This window comes from Rhipicephalus microplus, chromosome X (assembly GCF_043290135.1).
Source record: "Rhipicephalus microplus isolate Deutch F79 chromosome X, USDA_Rmic, whole genome shotgun sequence".
NCBI classification, from domain to species: Eukaryota; Metazoa; Arthropoda; class Arachnida; order Ixodida; family Ixodidae; genus Rhipicephalus; species Rhipicephalus microplus.
The window spans coordinates 228909051-228931632 of record NC_134710.1 but is presented as its reverse complement, the minus strand read 5'-3'; the positions used below and the strand labels follow the sequence as shown (position 1 = coordinate 228931632).

The window sequence follows — 22582 nt, the reverse complement described above, 5'->3', positions numbered from 1 at the left end:
CGGCTGCAGCACACTCGTCAGGCCACCGGGAATGACGGCCAAGTCCGTACGAGTTGCGGCAACTCGGTTCTTGACGCGGTCGGTCAAGTGGCCCCTAAAGCTGTCCAAAACAAGGAGGGCTTTCCGTTGTAACAGCCCTCCAGGTCTGTTTGCCCAGACGGTCTTAATCCAGTCAACGACCAGTTCCTCGGACATCCAGCCCTTCTCTTGCGCACGTACGACGATTCCCTGAGGGAACTTCTCTTTTGGGAGAGTCTTCCTTTTAAATACGACGTACGGCGGAAGCCTCCTGCCGTCTGCCGTGATGCACAACATCACAGTGCACCTTTGGCGTTCTGCACCAGTCGTGCGCACAGACACACTTTTCGCACCTTTTAAATCCACTGTGGTGCTTTCCGGTGCATCGAACCACACAGGTGTCTGGTCCGCATTCCCAATTTGGGACAGGTCGTATTCATGCTCCCTCCTGAGAGCATTCACGAAGCGATGAAACTTAATGACGTGGTCTTCGTACTCGCGCGGCAGTTTTTGGCAAATCGTCGTTCGGCGCCGAATAGAAAGCTGGTTACGGTTCATAAACCGCGTAGCCCAGCCCCGACTTGCCTTGAATTGTGCCGGGGGTATTTCCATGTGGCGAGCGATGCTGAGGGCTTTGACGCGTATCATGTCAGTCGATACGGCGTAGCCGTCCCTTCGTGTGTCGACGACGTAGTTGACGAGCTCGCTTTCGAGTTGCGGGTACTTGCACTTTTTCCCGCGAAACGCCTTTCGGCTCCTGTTAGTAGCGGCGAGGGCATCTTTCTGATTCATCCAGTAACGCACGCGCTTCTCATCGACGTCGTACTTTCGTCCAGCTTCCCGCTTCCCGTGCTCCTCGGCATAGTCAATCACTTGCAGCTTAAATGCTGCAGTGAATGATCTCAGATGCCGGCCCATCGTCCGTCACGTGCGCTGGCTTCTGCAGGGTTCACTACAACCAACAAAGTGACACCGACGACACCGATCTGAAGTCGCGCTGCCAACGTATCGACACGATGCTAGGAACGATGCCAACAAAGAGGCCGCACAAGGCAAATATGGCGGCGCGCTGTCAACAGCGTGGTCGGCGCGTCGGCGGAAGTAGAATAAAAGCGGAAAAGCGTGCAGCGCCATCTGGCTGTAAATGAACTAACTACACTTTTCTGGCGGGACATTTTGAACTTTTGTTTTTTTTTTTTTCGAAATATCCGCTTTCAAAGTTGGGGTGCGGCCCTTACACGAGGGCGGCCCTTACACGAGTATATACGGTAGTTACAGATGAATTATAGTACTGTTTTAAGAGATGCTGAAGAACCACTCGTGCTTGGCAATAAGAAACATACAGTGGAAAGCAGACGACGCTGTGAACAGTTCAGTACATACAGAACATGTCAGATGGCAATGTCACCTTGAAATCTGCTTCAGCACCCTGTGATAATAAAGATCTGTGGCTCCTGCTTTAGCCAAGCTGTATTTCCTTTATTAGTAACAATATATTTCCCTCTTTACTTTAGGAGCTGCCCATGACTGAACTTTAGACTTTGCAAGTACAGTTAAACCCCTTTATAAGAGGCATGCTCCAGGCAGCAATTGTTTCTTATACAAGATGTTTCTTAGCAGGGTACCTCGTATGCATTTTTTTATCAATCCATATTTTACTGTAGGCACACTGGAGCCTCTTATACCCACTTGTCTCTCATATCAGTGTCTCTTATAAAGGGGCTAGACTGCATAAAGAATTTTCACTGCAACACAAATGCCCAAATATAAGAAATTACTTTGAAGTCTGTGATGTCGCACTGTTCTAGCAGTGCTGAGGGTTCATTCCAAAATTTTAAAAATAGAAAATGAGTATTCATTCATTTTTTTCAGTTATCAACCTCTTTGCAAAAAATCATTAAATAAAAATAAAACTTGAAAGGAATAATTTATCAACATATATGACCTAATTTAGTGTTTTCATAACATGCCTTCTGGCGTCTCTCATAATCATATAGTGGTTTTGGGACGTTAAACCCCACATATCAATCATAACATGCCTTCTAAAAAAATCTAAGCAGTGGTCAGAGTTATCCAAGGCCCAACGCTTATGTGTCTCTATCCAATTCAATCATTTGATCAATCGGTCAAACAAACCTACTTGATGGATGGATAGATAGTGGAACTTTACTTAGTCTTAAGAGACGCAACTAGTGGGCAGTGGGCTTCTCCCGCATGATCCCTAAATTTTCATACAATCATTAATGCGTCAGAAAACTAGAGAGTTGATATATGGCAACAAGTTACCTTCACGATTACCATGCAGTGCTGTGAACCGCACACCATGTGGATTCACGTAATCATTGTCTCCAGTGCCACCCATGGTGACAACTGTTCCTGAGCATTCCTTCTCAATGCTGGTTTCCAAACTTGAAGGCTCATGTGAAACAAGGTTGAACTCTCTCCCGACCAGTTCTTGGCTTATGGACAGGGCACCTTCCGAACCCTCCTGCACATAACACTGTGGAATCACAAAGCTGCCCACACAAGTGTAACACAAAACAAGAAACTGTGAATTAGTTTAGTTATGCTTCCTGTCTAGCTTATTATAGCCTGCAGATCGAATTGTGTTAATAAATTTAAGCTACATGTTTTTTCCATGCAAAAGACCACTAATCAATAAAAACATCCCAAGGTGTGACGTCTGCAAAGGTAATAACTCAGTTTTCGTTAGAAAGTGTAAAATTAAGTCAATAAAATTATAACATGAGCTTAAACAGTTCTCAAGCTCATTATAAAACTTGAAACTACCGACAATGTCAGGTACTGGAAAAATCTAAATTTTGTGTTTGAGGTAGTACCGGCATCACATGGTGCCCTTTCCTTTGGGGTAGAGACCAATCATGATAAAATTGCAGGATAAAGGACGAAGCAGGTATATGTTAGCACGTGAGATACTGAAGGCACATACAAAGGCATAACACATACAAAGGAAGGGGAACGAATGCGTCAGTGTCCCATCGATCACTTTATACAAGAAGAATACCTGTGTGATGGTGCTGTGCGATAGCTTTCTTCTGTTTAGGTTTTCATGTGTGCAAAGTGATAGTCGCTTGTGCTGCATCTTCTCCTTGTGCACATACTGAGAGCATATATATTTGGGTAATGCGAGGAAAATAAACGAGTTGAATGTATGGCGCCCTATCCTGTCTCCTTATTTTTTCCTTGCTAGTATCTGTTGCGCCACCATCATTTTATTAAGCTATGCACCAACTCCCCCAACGTCACACTCTGGTAAAGTTTCAAGACCATGACCATTACAAGGAGCTTTGGGTGAATATAACCTCTTGCATAATCAATATGTGTTGATTATTTGTTAGTCTACTTTGTTTTTCTTGTTTATTTTGTTTGATCTTTCCCTCCTGCTTGAACCTGTTATGGCCTGCAGTATTGTGAAATAGATAAAAAAATAAATTTAACACCATTGCACTGCACACTGCTACGGAGGATCCCTATTCTTAACACCCTACCATGTTCAACAAGACAGTTGATAGTATGCTGCATTTCAGGAGCCACATCAACAGTATTATTTGTGTTTGCTCAGAACAAATATATATTCAATAATTAATTGCCCATTTATTTCAATCCTGATATTTCTGTATTTTTAAGCAAAATTTAACATGACTAATTTAGCATGAATAGATATTTATTATACTTTTACTATGTTAATTACAGAAAATGCACAAATCAACTATTATCAACTTGTCTAGCAATAGAATATTGAGTGCCTAGAAATAAAGTGATGTAAAGTTGACATATTTATAGATAGTCTATCATTATTCATGTTTGAAGGGAATATAGCCTGGTCATTTATTGCACAACTCACCCCTGCCATTATGCCTCAGGTGCCTGCAAGGTACTTTTTAAATAAACGAAGTACTCGAGTCACTCCACATAATTTAATTTTCATAGGCACATGCCGACTCAAACCTTCACATTGATTAGCGAGGGCAACTTGTAAGCTTCTGCTTGGAGCATGTTCAATAGTCAAATTATGCTTGCAATGTAAGCAATTATCTACACGCTATGTGTTTATCAGCTATGCAAAAATGGTTTAGTAGTTTTTATACTATGCTAGAAGACTTGAGATCTCGAGTGGGTGTGATAAAAGTTCTCAGAATGAATCTCACACTTTTATAACAAAGTCAAGCTGCTCTTCTGTGCCCTGGATATTTTTGTAATTCTTAATCAAAAGTCTCATTGTCAAATGCCACATTACATATTGTGTAATAGTTCCGGTGTAAGGTCTACAAGATTAGTCTCCCTACAAAAGCACATTTTGGCATTGCTTTTACCCTTTCACTCGAAGATAGAACGAATGATGTATTGGGGAATGTTGTCAATTTGTACCGCATATGGAACATAATGGCAGTGCCGACGCTGACAGTAAGAACGTGCCGAGTGTGTCTATATAACTTATATCATGATAAAATAACTGCCCAATGAAAGAAATATGTTGTCTTAAGACCTAAGGCATAACTGTGAAAGTTTTCAGTGTAAAGCAAACAGTCTTTTTTTCTGCAAAAGCCACTTCTCCGAGTTGAAACCCAACTTGCGCAGCCATGGTTATCCCATGGCTGCTCACGTTAGGTTTTCCCAAATTTAAGGAACATTTTTACGGAAAGCCATTACCACACGTTTCTCAGGTTTGTAAAAAAAATCTAGCAGATTCCTTGCACTGCAGGAATCAATGTCATGTGAAGCAGTCACGTGTAGTAGCCTATGCCAGATTTTTTACTTCGAGCGATGCATAACCAATGTCTCTGTGTAATCTGAGTGGTTGGCGCATCAGGTTCGCCAAGTACACTTACGTGTATAGGGTAGCTGATGGTCCGATGTAATGTTGGCACTCTCGTTAGAACAGGGACATCCCTTTTTTCATCCCAATATGCATGTTATGGGGTAATGATGTCCACATCTTAAGTAGCGGTTGGCATATTCGAGAAATGTTTGACTATAGCTTGCTGAATCATAGGTGAACATATGTAAAGTTCATTCATTATATTCAGAACCAAATAGCGAAGTTTGCAATGACAATTGGCGTTGCCCAGATGCAACACTTTTGTAGGGTCTTTTACCAAAGCAGTCTGAAGTACTGGCATGGTTATGTGGTAGAATACTTGACTACCATGCAGAATGCCTGGGTTCGATTCCAACTCGAATCGTGATTTTCATTCTTTGCTCCCATTGCACCTCGTTTTTCATGACATGAGCTCCTTCAGTCTGGGTTGATAGACAGTAAATTACCTGTAGTGCATAGCCTCATATCACAGGCAGGCAGCATTATGGGGGCATTTGCCACCCATGACCGGTGAAAAGAATTTCATGATTTGCATGACAGAGAAGTAGTTATTCACGTCATAATCAGCAAATAGTGTTTATAATACACTAAAGTCCACCTATGCCAATTTCAGTGCATATCAAACTAAGGAGGCGATTTTGAGAGTACCAAGATGTCGGCGGCTGATAGATAAATACTAGGTAGATAGAAACACCAAGATGCCTTTGATTGGCTAAGAAATACTTTGCATTTAAAAGTGGTCCAGTGCCCATTTTAACAAAATTCTGGGGATAATCCACAACATTTTGGTGCATGGTCTGTTACTAAGCCATGTGCAACACTGATTTGATTGCTGAAATAATCATAATGAAGCAGTACAAACTGATAATATAAACAAAAAAAAACAAGAAAAGGAGATAGACAGCCCTAACCTAGATTTTTTTTCTTGTTTTTAGCAGATTGCTATTTGATGCTGTTTCATTATGCTAGTACCCCAACTCAGGAATATTTTTATCTCTCAGCTTATGTTCGAGACTATACCTCACAAAAAAAAACAGTACAGCGCTTCTGCACTATTGTGGAGCCTGAGGAGTTGCTCAAGTGTCTCACCTGAGCACATCCTGAAGAGTCTGTCTGACTGGGATCTAGGTCTGCAATAGATGGCACTGAATCCGACAGGTGGATGACCCCTGTTAGAGGCTCAGATTCAAGGCTTGAGTCGGGAGCAGCTGGCACTTCTGGTTCAGTCATTATCCCAGGCGAAGGGCCTTTCCCAGGCCCTGCAGCTTCCCCTGTAGACTGCTGTTCCTCTGATCCAGGAAGATGTTGCTGCGACGCTACATTTCCAACTGGCTGAGGGAAGGAAGGAGTTTGTTGCTGTATTTGAGAATCAGGCTCTCTAGGAATTTTTCTATGCTTGGGCACAGGAGAACGACGTTTCCTGGCACTTCTTGAGTTATCCATGCCACTCGCCCTCATTTTCAACTGTGAAAGCATGAAAAAGAAAAAAAGTAAGCACACTGTAAACCAGAATGCAAAAAAGAAAAAATTAAGCCACAAAGTTGCGAATCGTTATCATCTTTATGCACACCTTTGCGCACCTCATGATTCAAAGCAGGTTTTTCTTTATTTTTTAAAAAGTGGTGTAAAATAAATCCAATGATTGACTCATTCCAATGCACAGCAAGTGTTTCAAATAGAATTTTATCACACAAAACTCATTTCCTCCAAGAAGTTAGAAATAGTTTGTTTTTCAAAATCAACAATCCTGTCCCACAAACAGAACGCAGATGTGGCACCATGAAACACACAGAATGCAATAACAAAATATGTACGTATACATTTCAACACATACAAGCCTATCAAGTAACAAACATTAAGGCATGCTGCAGATACAGGGTAGAAGGTGGACATAAAGCGGAAATCATTGTCTGGGATGACATAAAAATATATTTGCAAGGGTATCTCATGGAACATATACATTTTGTGGTCGGCCAGTGGATATGAAGTTCTGCTACTCAGAATGAAGTTCTGGTTTGGTTCCCAGGTAACACGACCACATTTTGATAGCGCGAATATGTAAAAATGACTGAAATGAATCTGGAGGTATTCAGCAGCCCCTTTCATTGCCCAATATGCAGCAATGGCATGCAAAAATACATTAATTATGAAATAATTATTCACAGAGTGTTTGTCAGACGAAAAAGCCCTCCCATCTCAGGATGACACAACGTATCATCCGGGACACTGTTTTAATCAATGAACATATATTTCTCGCTCTTCCCATTCAAAATGCATAAAGACAGATAGCAAAACTGAACCAACGTTTTGTAAACGCAAAGAGCAGCAAAAATTATTAGTTTTTGTAAAGCCTTAGTGCTTGGTACAGATATCATCTATAGGTCATGACAAACTTAGGTAACTGAAGGAATTGAGTGGTAATGAGGTACAGTAAGGTAGTCAAAGGATGATCATGTCTACCACTGCTCCCAGTCATCTTGCATTTACACTGTAGGTTTAATTATGATTACAAGGTGCTTTAAAGAGAGCTTGTTTCTCCATCTTTCTCAGACAGCACATTAAGGAGAGAAGAAATGGCTGTGGGAACAAAACGAAAGAAGAGAGAAAAAAAAGCACCAGAAAAGTATATTTTTAGAACTATTTGTTAAAAAATAGAGAAACATAATAGGTGAACAAGTTAAGCTTGTGTTGTTTTTAAAGTGTCATACTGTTAGCAGTCTTGTTAGTAGGTGTTAACATTTCAGGGAAATGCTGACATATTAAGTCACTCACTTTCTTCGAACAACCTCCCTTGGCAACTTCAGAAAACTGTGGAAGGCGAGAAAAAAGTAACTGCACCATGTCCATTAGGGCCTGTTCGGCTGACTTGCGTAGTAACTCTGCAAGGCAAAATTAAAACAAGAAATGTTCAGGCATGCAGGAAGTTCACCAGCATGTATTTAAAGCAATACTTTTGAAGTATTAATGGTATTTGCATTGCAGCAGCCACTGCTTTCCTTGTCAAGATAGCAATAAATCATACGACATGCAGCAAAGACTCTTTAACTTACATACGTTGCATTGTATGTATGCATACAGCACATGTTGTTTTTTGTACAAAACACTGTGTAACTAGAATTATGATCAAAATGTAACATTTGTATTTAACTAAAAGACTGCTTACTCAGTGCATTGAGACTAAGCTCCTAGATTATGGTTTATTTCCAAGGCTGTGGAGACTCTCGTTCACTTGCTTGGCACAACGTGTGTGCTTTCCCACAAAATGCTTCAATGCCACTAACAGTCTGATACAACTTAAGGTCTCCTTGGGGGACCCATCCAGATTACCACACTGCGGCATCTGATAGACTTCAAAACTAAAGAAATAGTTCCGCTTGCATATACCTGCCAAGTTCAAGGATTCTGCATCCGGAAAATTTCCGCAACGGGGAGGGGGGGGGGTCACACTGAATTATTTGCCCTCATTTTATTTTTGGCGCCAAGAGAAAAAAACATCGCAAAAAACAAAAGGGGGAGGGGTGCCCCAATTGCAAGCGCAAACATCGGCATTATGGTTTTATAATGGCTTGGAGTGGCAAACACCGAGGGTAAATTTTCCCACAAAGGTAAGAGTCTCAAAGGTGGGGGGGTGCAAATACTACCGAAATTTCCTGTCATGAATACAACTTGCAAAATCTATTTACAACTTGGGTATGTCTTCCTGGGACACACGTGGACAGATGGGGCAGCGCAGCTGGCTGCCGCGCAAGCGCAGGTCAAAGCTTTGCTCGTTACAAGATTCTTTGGACAGGAACGCCAAAATGCTTCTAGCCATTTTTTTTATTAGCTGCGTGCCCTCAGAGATCGCTATCGCGTCCCCGTGACCGCGGTTTCGTTTGCGACGGTTGCGAAAAGTGGCAAGTCTGTTTTCAATCCATGTGCGCTGGCTGCGCACGTGCCTTCAAAACTAAGTTGTTTTATGCTATCTACGATCGCATCTGCCGCGGTTATGTCCACAGAGTTTGCGGAAAGCAGTGCTGCTTTGACTGGCCGAGCACTCGATGCGCGCACTTTCGGACTTCTGTCAGTTACGTCATTGCCATACATGATCATGCCACGAACCACCACGGTTTCGTCCACAGCTGTTGTGGCAACGACAACTACACACACAAGTGTGTGTGCTGGTTGCGTGCGTATTTCTGAAGCTTCGAGCACGCTGCTCTCTGCATTTGTTCGACGGTTTCGATACTACAGTTCGTATCACATGTCGCGGTTAAGAAAAGTGTTCGGAACATTCAAATTTCAGCCCAATGAACACAGTAAAATTTGGCTGGGGAATTTGATGAATTCGTATTGGCTGCAGTTTAACATCACTAAGATTCTACTGTACGTTTATATGAATGCCTTCTAAATTGATTACAATAAACTGCAGTGGGTCCACAAAAAGCCTGGAGCGGATTGACCTGCATTTTGTCAATGCAGCCAAATCACACACAGAAATTTTGTTTTCCGGAAGATTTTGATCAGCCGTACAAACGGAAGAAATGGTCGAAATCTGAAATAATTGGCAGACATGCGCTTATACTTTGCAATGCTCTCTGAAGGCAAGGAGGTTTGCCAAATGGCTCATGATATTACTCTGGAGTGTGCACCAATTGGTGCAGGTTCGTGTACATCTGTCTTTGAGAAATAGATTCAACATACTTCTAAAGTTGTATCCAACTGTAGTTCAATGAGTTACATTACTCAATTACAACGTGTATGGCTGTGGGTATACAGAAAATACATTTTGACTTCCAATGCCAAGATTTACAAACTAACCCTAGAAAAAAAAAAGTAGTAATGTAGAGCACCAGTCTATGTGAACACACAGACAAAATGCACGCAAAAAAATTTAAATACAGCAACTCTCATCCGGGCATCGCAGACAGAAAAGGTAATATCCCATGTTAAACTTAGCCCTAGTTCATAATGTCTCCAGTAATGGTGAACAAGACCAACTGAAACTTTTTAGCTGTGCTAGAAAATAATATTGCTATTTTCTAAATATATGAATAAGTACCAACTATGAGTTTCATCCTGACAAGCACAGGTAAAATTTCATTTATTACTAATATTGTACACTATAAACCATAATATGTTCCCAGTGACTTACCACTGAGCCTTGGCTCAAAGCAGATGCGAATGCAAGATTGCATCATTTCACAGACCGACTCATTTGAAAGCAATGCCCCAACATGTGAGAGAAGGAGAGATCGAAGCACAAGCAGTATTTTCATAAGCACCACTTCATCTGATGCGGGGTCAATGCCCATGAAACGAGCATGTGTAACAGCATCTGCTATGCTCTCAGCTGAAGATGCTGAGGACTCCAGTCTGTGATCTGAAATATAATTCCCAGGAGATGACCGTTACTACCACTGTAAGAGATCTAATGAAGTAAACAGGTTATAAAGCTGCCTATAAAGCATGGCAGACCATTAGTTAACATGATCACTCATCTCTAGGAACCACTAACAAGAATGCCTTGTCTGTCTCAAAAACATTAATTGTCATACTTTGTTGTTTCTTCACACGAGAAACTCATTTAAAACTAAAGGCACAGTGGTTTTCTTTGTTTAGATGCTAGACAACAGTTGTTTTTTTTCCAAGACATGTATTTAACACTTGAGAAGCTCTCACAGAAATTATTCCAAACATTATTGTACAGTCCAAGTATCGAAAGGATATTTATTTAGCAAGCACAGGGAAAAAAGATTCTTCAAGATATAAGAAAAGAGGACACAAAGTAGATATTCACAGTACTGAGTGCATGCAAATGCTTAGTGTCTACTTTGTGTCCTCTTTCTGTCACTCTTCTGTACTGTTTCCCTGAACAATTAGTAAGCAGAAAGACCACTTTGATATACTTGTCAAAATGAAAGAAACTGGTAGACTCAAATGCAATTTGCTAAGTGTCTATGGTCCCTATTATCAGGGCAAACTTACTGCAATGTGAAGCGAGAATGAACAAGCATGACTTTTATGCTGGCACTCAAATCTAACAGCAAATTTATACTACACATACTTTGTGAAACATCTCGTCAGTGGTACTTTCTCTGGTCACTCAAATGGTTTAAGCAGCCAATCATCTTAGCCAGCAAACTACTGTAGCCAGTAGAAATAAAAGACTTGAAGATGACAACATTTAACTTAGCACTGCAATTGGTACCCATTACACAACAGATAGGATGCAAAGATGGCCTATACAATCGAAGAAACGGGGCTATGCAGAATGCAAATTGTTTCTTGTAACAATGAGAACTCATTGCTCTTCCCGATATTATGTTCCAACAATTCAAAACCTGCACAAAATTTGAAACTGATTTGAGTATTAAAATAATTGAAGAGGAAATGCCATAAGGCCTCACCTCTTGCCTGTACAAAATCTACAATATCACACAACAGATATAGAGTTTGTAAGCAATGTTTATCAAACAATTCCTACAAACAATACCACATATACATGGCATAAAGGAGTTGACAAAGCTGCAATGAAACTATGAAATCTTTGTAAAATGTAAAAAAAGTACACAGACCAAGTCATGAGGGAAATACCGATTTCAAACAACAGGCGGAACATTGTGCTAGCCCACGAGTGAACTTACCTAAAAGGCCATAGGAAAGGAATTTGTTCACAGACGCAAGAGCTTGCCCAGTCACAATGCCACTAGTGTCATCTGATCTTATAGCTTCCAAAAACGGACCAAAATAGACACTTGGCTCGATATCTGAAATATCGGTGGAGCGACCCAGAGCGTCCTTCAAGTTGGAAAAACTCCGATTAAGTGCTTCATGTTCTTCCGTCTGCAAAATAATGTAGTACACGAATGATAACACATACACGCATATCATGGATGCGCAGTGCGCTGGTTCGTCATATTGTTTGTTCACTTTTGTATCACAACGCGATGCTTCGTACTGTGAGAATTATTAGTGGAATACCTGATTACTCTGTCCGGTACTGCTCCGTCTTAAGGCGGCTGTAATGACCGCTACCTCTCCGGCGATGATATATATGTGGTTTTCCGGAACATACATTCTGCTCGTTCTGCTGAAATTAAGCAGATCGGAAGAGAAGCCCTATTAGGGAGTTGTCCACGAGTTGTCGGGCCGCTGCGTCTCTTCCTACGTGTCATACAACGCAAGGATCGTGAGGCTTTGGCAGATCAGGAAGCAACTGGAAGCAGCCGACACTCGCCAAATCAACAATGTTCCCAGCTGCCGGCTCAAATGATCACGATCTACATTGTGCAGAACAAAATTTCTACTGTCTCCCGTTTATTTTCCGACGATAAGTCCTCCAGTCAAGTCTTCTCTCGTAGAGTTACGAGCTTACAAATCCCGAATCGGCGCTGGACACTGTCATATGAAAACTAGTGACGCAAGGCTGAGCCACTGCGCCACGTCAGAGGACCGGCGCAGGGTCAGCGCTAGCGAAATAAATGTAAACGTGAATACATACCACTTGCAGAGGTAACTCGCTAAAAACTGTAACTCAAGCCATATGCTTTGTGAAACTTAAAAAAAAAAAAAGGGGGGGGAGGCAACAGCAGCTACAGCGACCGATCACGATCACCATGAGCATGAACGTCACCTCAAAGGATGGGGCGTGATGAAACGAAATATTCATTCAATTTACTAAAAAATAAATTTTTAAAGCTTATTTTATTTCTTATTTTTTATAAAAATTTTCAAGTTGTAGAGCTTAAAATGTAACTTACAATTTATGATAACAAGCATACCTCAGGCGCGAAATTTAAGTTGTAATTTTTTTTAGAAGCGTCACCTTACATGACGATAGTTATAGCGCGAGAACAGAACGACAACAAAGAGACAAAGAGACCAACTAGCCCAAACTGGCACACTTCTAAGTCACCTTACAGTTTGCAGCATATTATTATGTGTATACAGGCAAGCGGAGTTATAAAACTTATACGTTGGTCGGTTGTTGATATTTGTGCGCACGCATACTTGCCTTTTCTTGTTTGTTATTTTCAAATATCGCAAGAATTTTTCGTCATCAGGCTGCGTGAAACTTTTCCACCTCAAGACGGGAGGTATTATTTTTGAAAAAACAGTTATGTAACAACACACCACATACACCGTTGAAACAACTTATACGCGGTATCACTACAACTTTATTCTGAAATATACTTGATACAATGACATGTCACCAGGAAAGCTGCTCATGCATGTTGAAGTTTCCAGTCTTTTGAAGGCCAGCGGTGGCCAAAGATTTTAGTTGGCACGGTTCGGAACATTATATATATATATTAGGGAAAGGAAAAGAAGTGTACACCTAAGGGCTCGTTTTTCCGTGTTTTAACACAATATTAATGAGATCTAACAGACAGTAATGCCAAGTAATGTACAGGGGAAGTTATTAGAACCAATGGAATGTAAATAAAAAGAAAGAAAAGTGGATGAAAAAATAACCAGCCGTGATCTCATAATGTCATATATATATATATATATATATATATATATATATATATATATATATATATATATATATATATATATATATATATATATATATATATATATATATATATATATATATATATATATATATATATATATATATGAGATCTAACATACAATAATGTCAAGAAATGTATAGGGGAGGTTATTAGAAACAATGTAATGTAAATAAGAAGAAAGAAAAGTGGGTGAAAAAAATAACTTTCCGTGAGCAGAAATCGAACCTAGGCTACAACCTCCTTCGAATAACGTGTTATGATGGAGGCGGAAATGGTGTAGGCCTGTGTGCTCAGATTTGGGTGCACGTTAAAGAACCCCAGGTGGTCGAAATTTCCGGAGCCCTCCACTATGACGTCTCTCATAATCATATGGTGGTTTTGGGACGTTAAACCCCACTAATCAATCAATCAAATCCTACTAAAGCGCTGGAAGCTATAAGCAGGGAGGGATGGCACGTGGAAAGAAAACATTACGCAAGCCTCATGACCTTGGCAACTCCAGTAACGACAGAGCACGCTATGCACGAATCAGCCAATGCCCGATACAAATCATCATACAATGGCTGTGACGAGGGATTTTTGAGCTTGCGACGTCATTTACCAAGAAAAGAGAGCAATGTTTAGCTAACTTTGGTCATTAGTTGTGAATTTCAGGCCGCGTGCTGCGCTATATAATATTCGGCTCACGTGTTCTCGAAAGCCCCGACTACCGATCGGCTGCGTTTTCTGATCATGCTCAAAAAAAAAAAGAAGAAAAAAACGCCAGGCCTGCGTAGAAGGTGCGTGGAAAGCTACAAGAGCGGCTTTTCAGAGCCTTTTCTAAACACACATGGGGTAACTGCTGCAAGTACACTTGCTGAGTACCCACTACCGCATTAATAATGGGTCCGTTCGATTCGCCTGCACCACATGAACCAGTTCACGAGGTGCTGCACCTTACCATTCGTATCAGCGGTGCAGCATTGACGACCGCTGAACCCTGCCATTCGTTTTGAAAGGTGCAGAAGAGGTGCAGCACCGGTTCACAATTTTTCTGTACCTCCTTCGCTGACGATAGGTCCGTTCGATTCACCTGCACCGGTCGGAACCGGTTCACGGCTGTGCACGCGAAGTTCAGAAATTGTGCAGCGTGAGTTCAGCGGTGCAGGCACAGCACAACACCCAGGGGCGGCGCCAGGGGGGGGGGCAAGGGGGGGCTGGAGCCCCCCCAAAATTCTCGCCTGCCCCCCCTATGCCCACCCAAGTGCCCGGAATCATATATTGAAAACCTAGTAGGAGCAGAGCTAGCTTGCCCCCCCGGAGGAACTCACTTTTCGTGGTTGCCCCCCCCCCCCCCCCAGTAAAAACATCCTGGTGCCGCCCCTGACAACACCTGAAACAAATGACGATGTGCCGACAAGGTGTTGGCCTTATTTCTTTTCGGTTAATTTATACCATTCAGCAAACACTGATCTATGGCGAAACGCACATGCAGACAGTTTATGAGGCGCAAACATCTTGGCAAAACACACCGCATTTGTAGAGGCGCGTACGGCGCCTAGGCCACCTACGTGTAAGTGCTGCGTCGTCTGCTCAGCTGCACGCGCGCCTGCACCAAGCCGGCACCGTCAGCGAAGGAGGTGCAAGAAAATCGTGAACCGGTGCTGCACCTCTTCTGCACCTTTCGAAACGAATGGCAGAGTTCAGGTCGTCAATGCTGCACCGCTGAAACGAATGGCAAGGTGCAGCACCTTGTGAACTGGTTCACGTTGTGCAGGCGAATCGAACGGACCTGATATGTCGGCTTGGTGCAGGCGCGCGTGCAGCTGAGCAGACGACGCAGCACTTAGACGTAGGTGGCTTAGGCACCGTACCCGCCTCTACAAATGCGGTGTGTTTTGCCAAGATGTTTGCGCCTCATAAACTGCCCGCATGTGCGTTTCGCCATAGGTCGGTGTTTGCTGAATGGTGTAAATTAACCGAAAAGAAATAAGGCCAACACCTTGTCGGCACATCGTCATTTGTTTCGGGTGTCGTGCTGTGCCTGCACCGCTGAACTCACGCTGCACAATTTTTGAACTTCGCGTGCACAGCCGTGAACCGGTTCCGACCGGTGCCGGTGAATCGAACGGGCCTAATAATTTCTGGGTAGTAGACCAGCATTGGCTATGCTATTTTTCGTCATTCTTCCGAGAAGCGTTGTATCCGCTAAACACTTGCAAGGAATGTTGTGCCAATTGTTCATGCATGCAGTGGCTGACGACGATGAGGAATTATGCCTGGAGCGGGTATGCGCCACAGTTAATAGGTGATTAAAAACTAGCTTTTTGAGCTTTCTGTAATGGTGGGTTAGAGGATTAAACGACCCATTCGTTACGCTTTCACATTGTGCGACGCCTTTTTTTTTTTTTTTTGCTGTTCTAAAACACTTTATTACTCATATTAACGAGATTCCTTTCCTGATATCAGTGCCTAGGGCAAGTTTGCGGATGAGTCCCAAGCACTGCGATGCTCAGTGGCAGAATACTGGGCTGCCACGCAGACACCATGCACGCAGCCGACGCGGATTCAAGCCTCACTGTCCCCTTGGTACCAGTTTTTTTTTTTTTTCTTATTTCGCGGTAGTGGTTACAGGCACAAGCGGCGGACAACTACGGCGCCGCGCGTGGCCCGAGTTTTGATCTCATAACAGCTTTCGCTGTAAAAGTGTTGCAGGGCAGCTTTAAACTTGAAGGGGGGGGGGGGGGGGGGGCTTTGCGGCAGAGCAGATGTCTTCTGAATAGGTGCTTTCACGGCTTATCACTTCTACACTTAGTGAAACTACTTTTACAGGCGGTTACGTGCGGACTAATATACAGCTACTCGTTCATTGCAAATACTTAGAAATTTTCAATAATTTAAATTCGAATTAACATGAATTCGAAAACTCTACTATTCCTTCGAATACTCAAAGCATTCAAATATTCGCACAAGCCTAGATTTTACGCGTCGACATAACTTTTGCAGACGTTCTGCAGTGGAAAAGACCACATCCACCCCAGACTTTCTGGCGATTCTTCCGAGATTGTATGAAACGCCATGCATGTACGGCATGACAGCCACTTTTTTTTTTTTTTTTTTTTTTTTTTGCTGTGCCACCACTATTGCCTTTAGATGGGTGTTCTAGCTTTCTGCTCAAGCTCTCTGGGACAGAGCTCAGCACACATACTAGTACACTGTACTATTCTAGCCACCCTAGTACTACTGTGCATGTGTATACTGATATGTACACATTCTGGGTAACCTGACTCTGCTAAGCGCTTGGCTTGGTTCAGAAAACTGCCTTCCACCTTGTGGTTACAGGACTTATTAAAAGAGGATTGTACAATGGCACGTTTGACAAGCTTTGAATGGGAGGAGGAAAACAGCAGGACGGGCTTATTGCCTCTTGGCTCATAACTCCAGCAAACTTTCTGTGATTAAAAGTAGAGTCCTAAGTCTAAAAACCTGATGAAATTGCCCTTGGGCACTTCATGCATCAACACCAATGGGGACAGGGCCTCCGTAAATGTGGTTACGATTTTTGAGACCTCACAGTCAAAACTGCATGATTCATTGTTTAAAACAATTAAGAAATCGTCCACAAATCTAAATACAGGCACGTCAGGGTGATCTTTGAGACGATTGTCAAGAGCCTGGTCACGAATGGACGATGCAATACAGATTCCATTCTTTTAACAACGCCATTCCATGTCGCGCAAGTAGAATTAACATATAAATAAGGAAGCTCCAAAAATTGATTGCATGTCAAACCGGAAGAGTTTTGAAAATATACTGCTCGAAACTTACCTAATCGATGGTCTAGAGATTTAATCAGGTCATATTGAGGGAGAGAATACAAAAGATCCTTCACATTAATAGAGAAGGCCACAGGTTTCTGTCTTGATCGAATTTTTAAAGAAATAAACAACTTGAATGTAAACATTCGACAGAAGTCTGTCTGGTTGGGCGTGAAACTAGGAGATGATTTAGACTCCAACCAAAAAGTTGGAGTCTAAGTCATCTCCCTATAAACAACTTGTTCAGAGCTGCTTAAACTATAGAAAAGTGTCTTCGACTGGCAAAAATTTAAAGAAATTAAAAAAAAAAGTTGCAGCATGTTTCTACCAGCTTGCATTTTCTGACAATGTCTGTGTCAGTGCTTCTGTATGTCACTGTCCGTGCTTACTCACAATTCATGAATGCAAACCAATTAGCCCACATGTCTTAGCAATGTTTATTTTTAAGACATCGGTCATTCATTCGTAGTACTTTGTTGAGCCTTGCCGCATCGTTTAGCTCCTTGCAACGGTAGTTTGCAGAGCTCGCATGCTCGGCTTTTGCATCACAATATTCTGCCACCCGAAATTCTCGCTTTATTTAGAGGCAGTGACTATGGTGACAGGGTACGTCAATGCAGTACTGTCGTTAGAGTGGGGGGGGGGGGGGGGGGGTGCGTCAGCATATTCTGATCTAGTTGCTTCTACATTGTTCCGAGGTCATGCATAGCTAGGTGATGTAGATTGTTTCTAGATTGCTTTTAGGCCATTGCTAGGCTTCTATAGGTGATCCTACGTTGTTGATTTTCAGCGCAGAGAGGTTCAACTTACGAGGTTAGTCGAGTTAAATGGACACTAAAGGCAACTATTAAGGCGACGTTGATTGTTGAAATAGCGGTCCAGAAACCTCGCAGATAGAAACAACTGTATCAGCGTTACTTTTGTGCCACGGACGTGCTTTTCTAACAAAATCACGTTTTAGTGGTCCGCATAGAGTTAGCGCACACAAATTACCTGCATCAAGCGGTATGTCTTACGTCACTGTTGCCGCGCACTGCGTTGCCCGGCTTTACTGTGCGGCCACCGACACTACCAGAAGCCACAGAAGCAACAATAGCCATTGAACAATTTCCTGCCATGGCCTCCGAGATGGCAGACCTGCTTGGTGCATCTGGGCCCCGCTAGATGGCACGACATGTCCAGTTTAGCTAGAGTAACTGTACAGTTACTCTAAGTTTAACCAGGCAAAAATTGATTGTCACACAATATTAGAGCATAACGTGGTTGTGAATGTATAAACAGCACAGATAGGAGATTTGATCACTTGTTTGCATTTATGATTTTCATGCAAAATTTAATACTTTCACTACAACGACTTTTCAACGTAACGAACGATTTTTTAGAGGTCTCCTGAGAATCATTGTATCGAGATTTCACTGCAATTTGAAAAATGAAAGTAAATGCAAAGCGGCCACAATGCCATACTGACAACTTCAACCTTTGTCAATGTTTTTGGAGCATGCAGGCTACCAAGCATAGCTTTGTCACAAAAGGTCAGTTTCACTGCAAGGGCGAAGCAATGAATGCAACAGCAACAAAGTATATTATATATGAGGCTGGTAGCTCACTTTTTTTGGATGCGATCTCTCGCAACTCTACAAAACGCCGTTTTAAGATAATACCACCCCTCTAGGGACACTCTTCGCACAGTCTCTTTGTGTTGACAGCGCAGCACGTAGATAGCACGCCTGCCGTCGATGGTGACCGCAGCTGCTGTCCGAACAACGACCCCCCCCCCCCCCCCCAATCACATCTTTTCCTGCTCGTTAAAGACGGGCGGTACGTTTCCTATGTGCTTTGACGGCAGGCCTCCCGAGCGAGGTGACGTTATTCGTGCGACGGAGATTGGCCGGCTGGCATTCGTTGCCTTCGCTAGTGTGCTATTACTCATGCGCAGAATGTACGATTCGAGGGGCGTTATCAATTTGAACTCTATACGAAGCATGAAGGCAACAGCAACGAAAAGAGCCAGTCCTGTCTATATAATTGAAAAGAAAAAAAAAGCATGACATGCTTCCACTTGATCACTCCAAGTGTCCCTCGCCTGGAAACCTATCATGGCCTTGTTTTACAAACGATATTTAATCGATAACAATTCAAAGGTTTCACGGGCTAAGGTGCCTCAGATATCTGAAAGTAAGTCACCGTTTTGAGAGGGTTTCAAGAATAGTTTAAAACTTCATTACTGTGAAAATTTTTCGAATGAATTAGAGTGGACTAGCTAGCTTATAGCTGAGCTTACATTGTCTCTCTAGAAGAGGAAGCGGCTTGAGATATTAGGAAATAATTCTGCAACCCTAAGCAGCATTGCTCCTACTCGTACTTTTATTGCGAATGAGCTACAAGTGTTCAGCTGGCAACTTATGTTTGTTGTATGTTAGCCGCACTAAGGACAGAGTGATCTATCGCTTCATTTTTAGTTTTGCCATTAGGACTCCACCACGTCCACTTACAGTTGGCTTTTTTGTACAAGGTATTTAAGATCCATAAATTATTACGTTCTGCTAACTCTACTAATTCCTCCTCTCTGGTGTTTCTAGAGCCGATGCCATATTTCCCTCCTGTATGGTGTCTGGCCTGTTTCTTGCCTACTTTGGCATTAAAGTCGCCCATCAGTATAGTTTACTGTGTCTTTACGCATTAAGAACCCACAATTAATAATTGTGGGTTCTTAATGCACCCCTTAACACACAAACATCTAGCATTTCCACGTCCATCAATATGTGGTCTCCGCGGCCAGGATTCGATCCTGCGACTTGCGGGTCAGCAGTCGAGCACCTTAACCACTAGACCACCATGGGGGGGGGGGGGGGGGGGAGGGGCACGCCTACTCAAAGTACTGGTGAAAAAAAAAGTAAGGGAAAAGAGTTGTCTTCCAGGATGCAAGAAGGCAACACACACACACAAAGAGAGAGAGAGAGAAGGGCCATAGAAAGTATCACGCAGGCTGTGATACTGTAGAAAGGAAGGTATTTGACCATAACAAGCATTCTAGTACAGTTTAAGTTTACTCTGACGTTTTGGTCGTGAGATAGGCCTTCGTCTTGGAATGTGACGCCACCTAGCCTGTTTATAAACAGGCTAGGCGGCTACTACGACGAGTCAAGGTCACAGTTCAAAGGCGATGCATCAGCCACGAGAGGCAAGTAACCTGGAAATTTAAGGCATTTGTACAAGTAGGACACCATAAGCAGCAGTTGCAAAAAACAATCTCATTCACCAAAGTCGGCGAGATAAAACCAAAGGTCTGTGAAAAAGATGATGTGCCTGCAGCAAGCAGCCTCACCAACGCCGGCTCTCTCGGCTCATGCTTCGGTTCGCTGATGTGCCAGTCTCTGCTGGATGGTTCTTCACGGTGCCTCGCTGCTGTCCTTAACGACTAATAAACCTCTTCAGATTTGGTGGAGGGTACTGTTTATCCCCGTTGCTACAACCTGGGGAGCTGCGAAGCCGCACGCTACCGCCCGTCATGACCGACAACGCCAACCCATCGGCGTCTTCGCCCCAGTTCGTCAACTGCCCTGGCCATCCCAGGCTATGGAACCCGAAGGTTTTCTGCGGTGCGGATGAGACCGACGTGGAAGACTGGCTCGAGCACTACAAGCTGGTGAGCGCGAATAATAAGTGAAATGAAGCCGACAGGCTTGGCCCCGTCATATTTTATCTCACTGGCATCGCCGAATTGTGGTTCAACAACCACAAACACAACATCTCCACATGGAGCTTCTTCAAAATGTCATGTGCTGAAGTGTTCGGTCGGCCGGCTGTCCGCAAGCAGCGGGCAGAACAGCGCTTGCACGTTCGCTCTCACCAGACTGGCGAAAATTTTACCAGCAATATTGAGGACGTCGTCGACCTTCGTCAACGTGCGAATGACAACATGCCCAAGTCAGACAAAGTCATCCTGAAGGGCATCGACAATGGCGCATTTCAATTGCTCTTGGCTAAGAATCCGAGCACAGTTTCCAAGTCGTCACCTTGTGTCAGAGCTACGACGAGTTGAACAAGCAACATATTCTGAATCGGCAGCCTCAGCGGGGTGGTGAGTCACTGTCCAGTTTCGAAACCATGGCTGACAATTCACCGTTGCTTCAGCAAGTCCAAGCCTTCGTTTGTGAGCAAGTCGCCTGCCAACTTTCCCTAGAGTATACTTGACCTAGAGGTTACACCTCTCCTAAACTTCTGAGCTAAGTTGTTTGAAGCCTAGCACTTGCAGAATAAAAAGTGATCGGCGAGCCTGTCTGGACTACGTACTTGAATACACCGCTGCACGTGAATTATTTTCCCGTCCCTGTAGCTTTAGCTGCATAGCCACAGAAAGTTGCGTCCCAAGTATAATATACTGCTTTTCTGAAAGCGTTGCAATAGTACTTCGACAGGCGAAACTCGCCAAAGAATTTCACTCAGATCACAGTCATCAAAAACTACAAAATGACAGACGAGGTAGATGGTATTATATTATACACACAGTAATGAAAAAAAAAATCAGACGGCAAAAGAAGCACTTGGGACACAGCGTTAACACCAATCTGCTTCATTTGCCATCTGAGAGGTTTTATTGCGTGGCAAACTTGTTTGCAATAATTTGCCAAAATACACTGCCTTTGTGAACTTGAAAAATGTAATTTTAAAGCTTTTGTTTAACATGAGTAAAGGAACTTAGACTTTTCTGACATGCAATACTTCAAACACGTTTTCTGCATTACATGAATTGAGACAGTGATTGCAGTCAAGAATACTTATAGTTTATTCAAAAGGCAAATGATCCAGCTGAATTCTGCAAGATCTGCTAATAATTCATACAGGATGGAAAACTGCAACCCTCCATGAGTCTGAACTTTTATATTTTGGGCTATAAGTAAAACAATTACCAGCATACAGATTAAAATTTGGCTGTTCGAGAGCAAGCAATGTCACAGCAGACGAAAGAACTTGTAGTGTATGGTTATGCCACATACAATGCCACAATGCAAGAACCAAATTTTTTTATATGACACTATTTAAAAATTAGTTGGAAAATATTAACAATTCCTCAAACACTACAAAACCTAAAACTTCTCAACTTCATTCAGTTATACATTCTCGCAATGATTAAGATCTCTGGTGGTATGACTGCCACACATTGACTGGCTTCTGGTGTCTGATCAAGTGCAAAGCATCTCAAACAGCTTACTTAATTTGTGCTAGAACTAACATCTCACATACGTCCTGTTTATCGTTCAGGCTGATGGCTACAATATGTACAGGAAACTATATAAAAAGAAAGGGGGGTGGGGCACCAGGGCAGAAAGAAAATAACACATCCAGAACTTGTGCGGTATGCAAGAACAAACACGCTTGCTTGTCCATCTTCAGTGCCCCATCAATATGATGCAAGCAAACCC

The 22582-nt window shown here is 42.7% G+C and overlaps 1 protein-coding gene across 4 annotated transcripts in view; it reads right to left on the bottom strand.

Annotated features, from left to right (window-relative positions):
- Positions 1 to 12473, bottom strand: part of garz (Sec7 domain-containing protein garz) — a 106559-nt gene extending 94086 nt beyond the window's left edge. For 3 of the 4 annotated variants that reach the window (XM_037435934.1, XM_037435936.1, XM_075878744.1), the window contains exons 1-7: positions 12342 to 12473; positions 11822 to 11930; positions 11485 to 11683; positions 9993 to 10220; positions 7631 to 7737; positions 5948 to 6322; positions 2305 to 2506 (exon numbers count right to left, since the gene is read on the bottom strand). In XM_037435934.1, coding sequence (XP_037291831.1) covers positions 2305 to 2506; positions 5948 to 6322; positions 7631 to 7737; positions 9993 to 10220; positions 11485 to 11683; positions 11822 to 11917 — 1207 coding nt within the window. In that variant the 5' untranslated portion in view covers positions 11918 to 11930; positions 12342 to 12473. The remainder of the gene's footprint in view (positions 1 to 2304; positions 2507 to 5947; positions 6323 to 7630; positions 7738 to 9992; positions 10221 to 11484; positions 11684 to 11821; positions 11931 to 12341) is intronic. The other variant, XM_075878742.1, reaches the window with a different exon arrangement.
- Positions 12474 to 22582: the final 10109 nt, after the last annotated feature.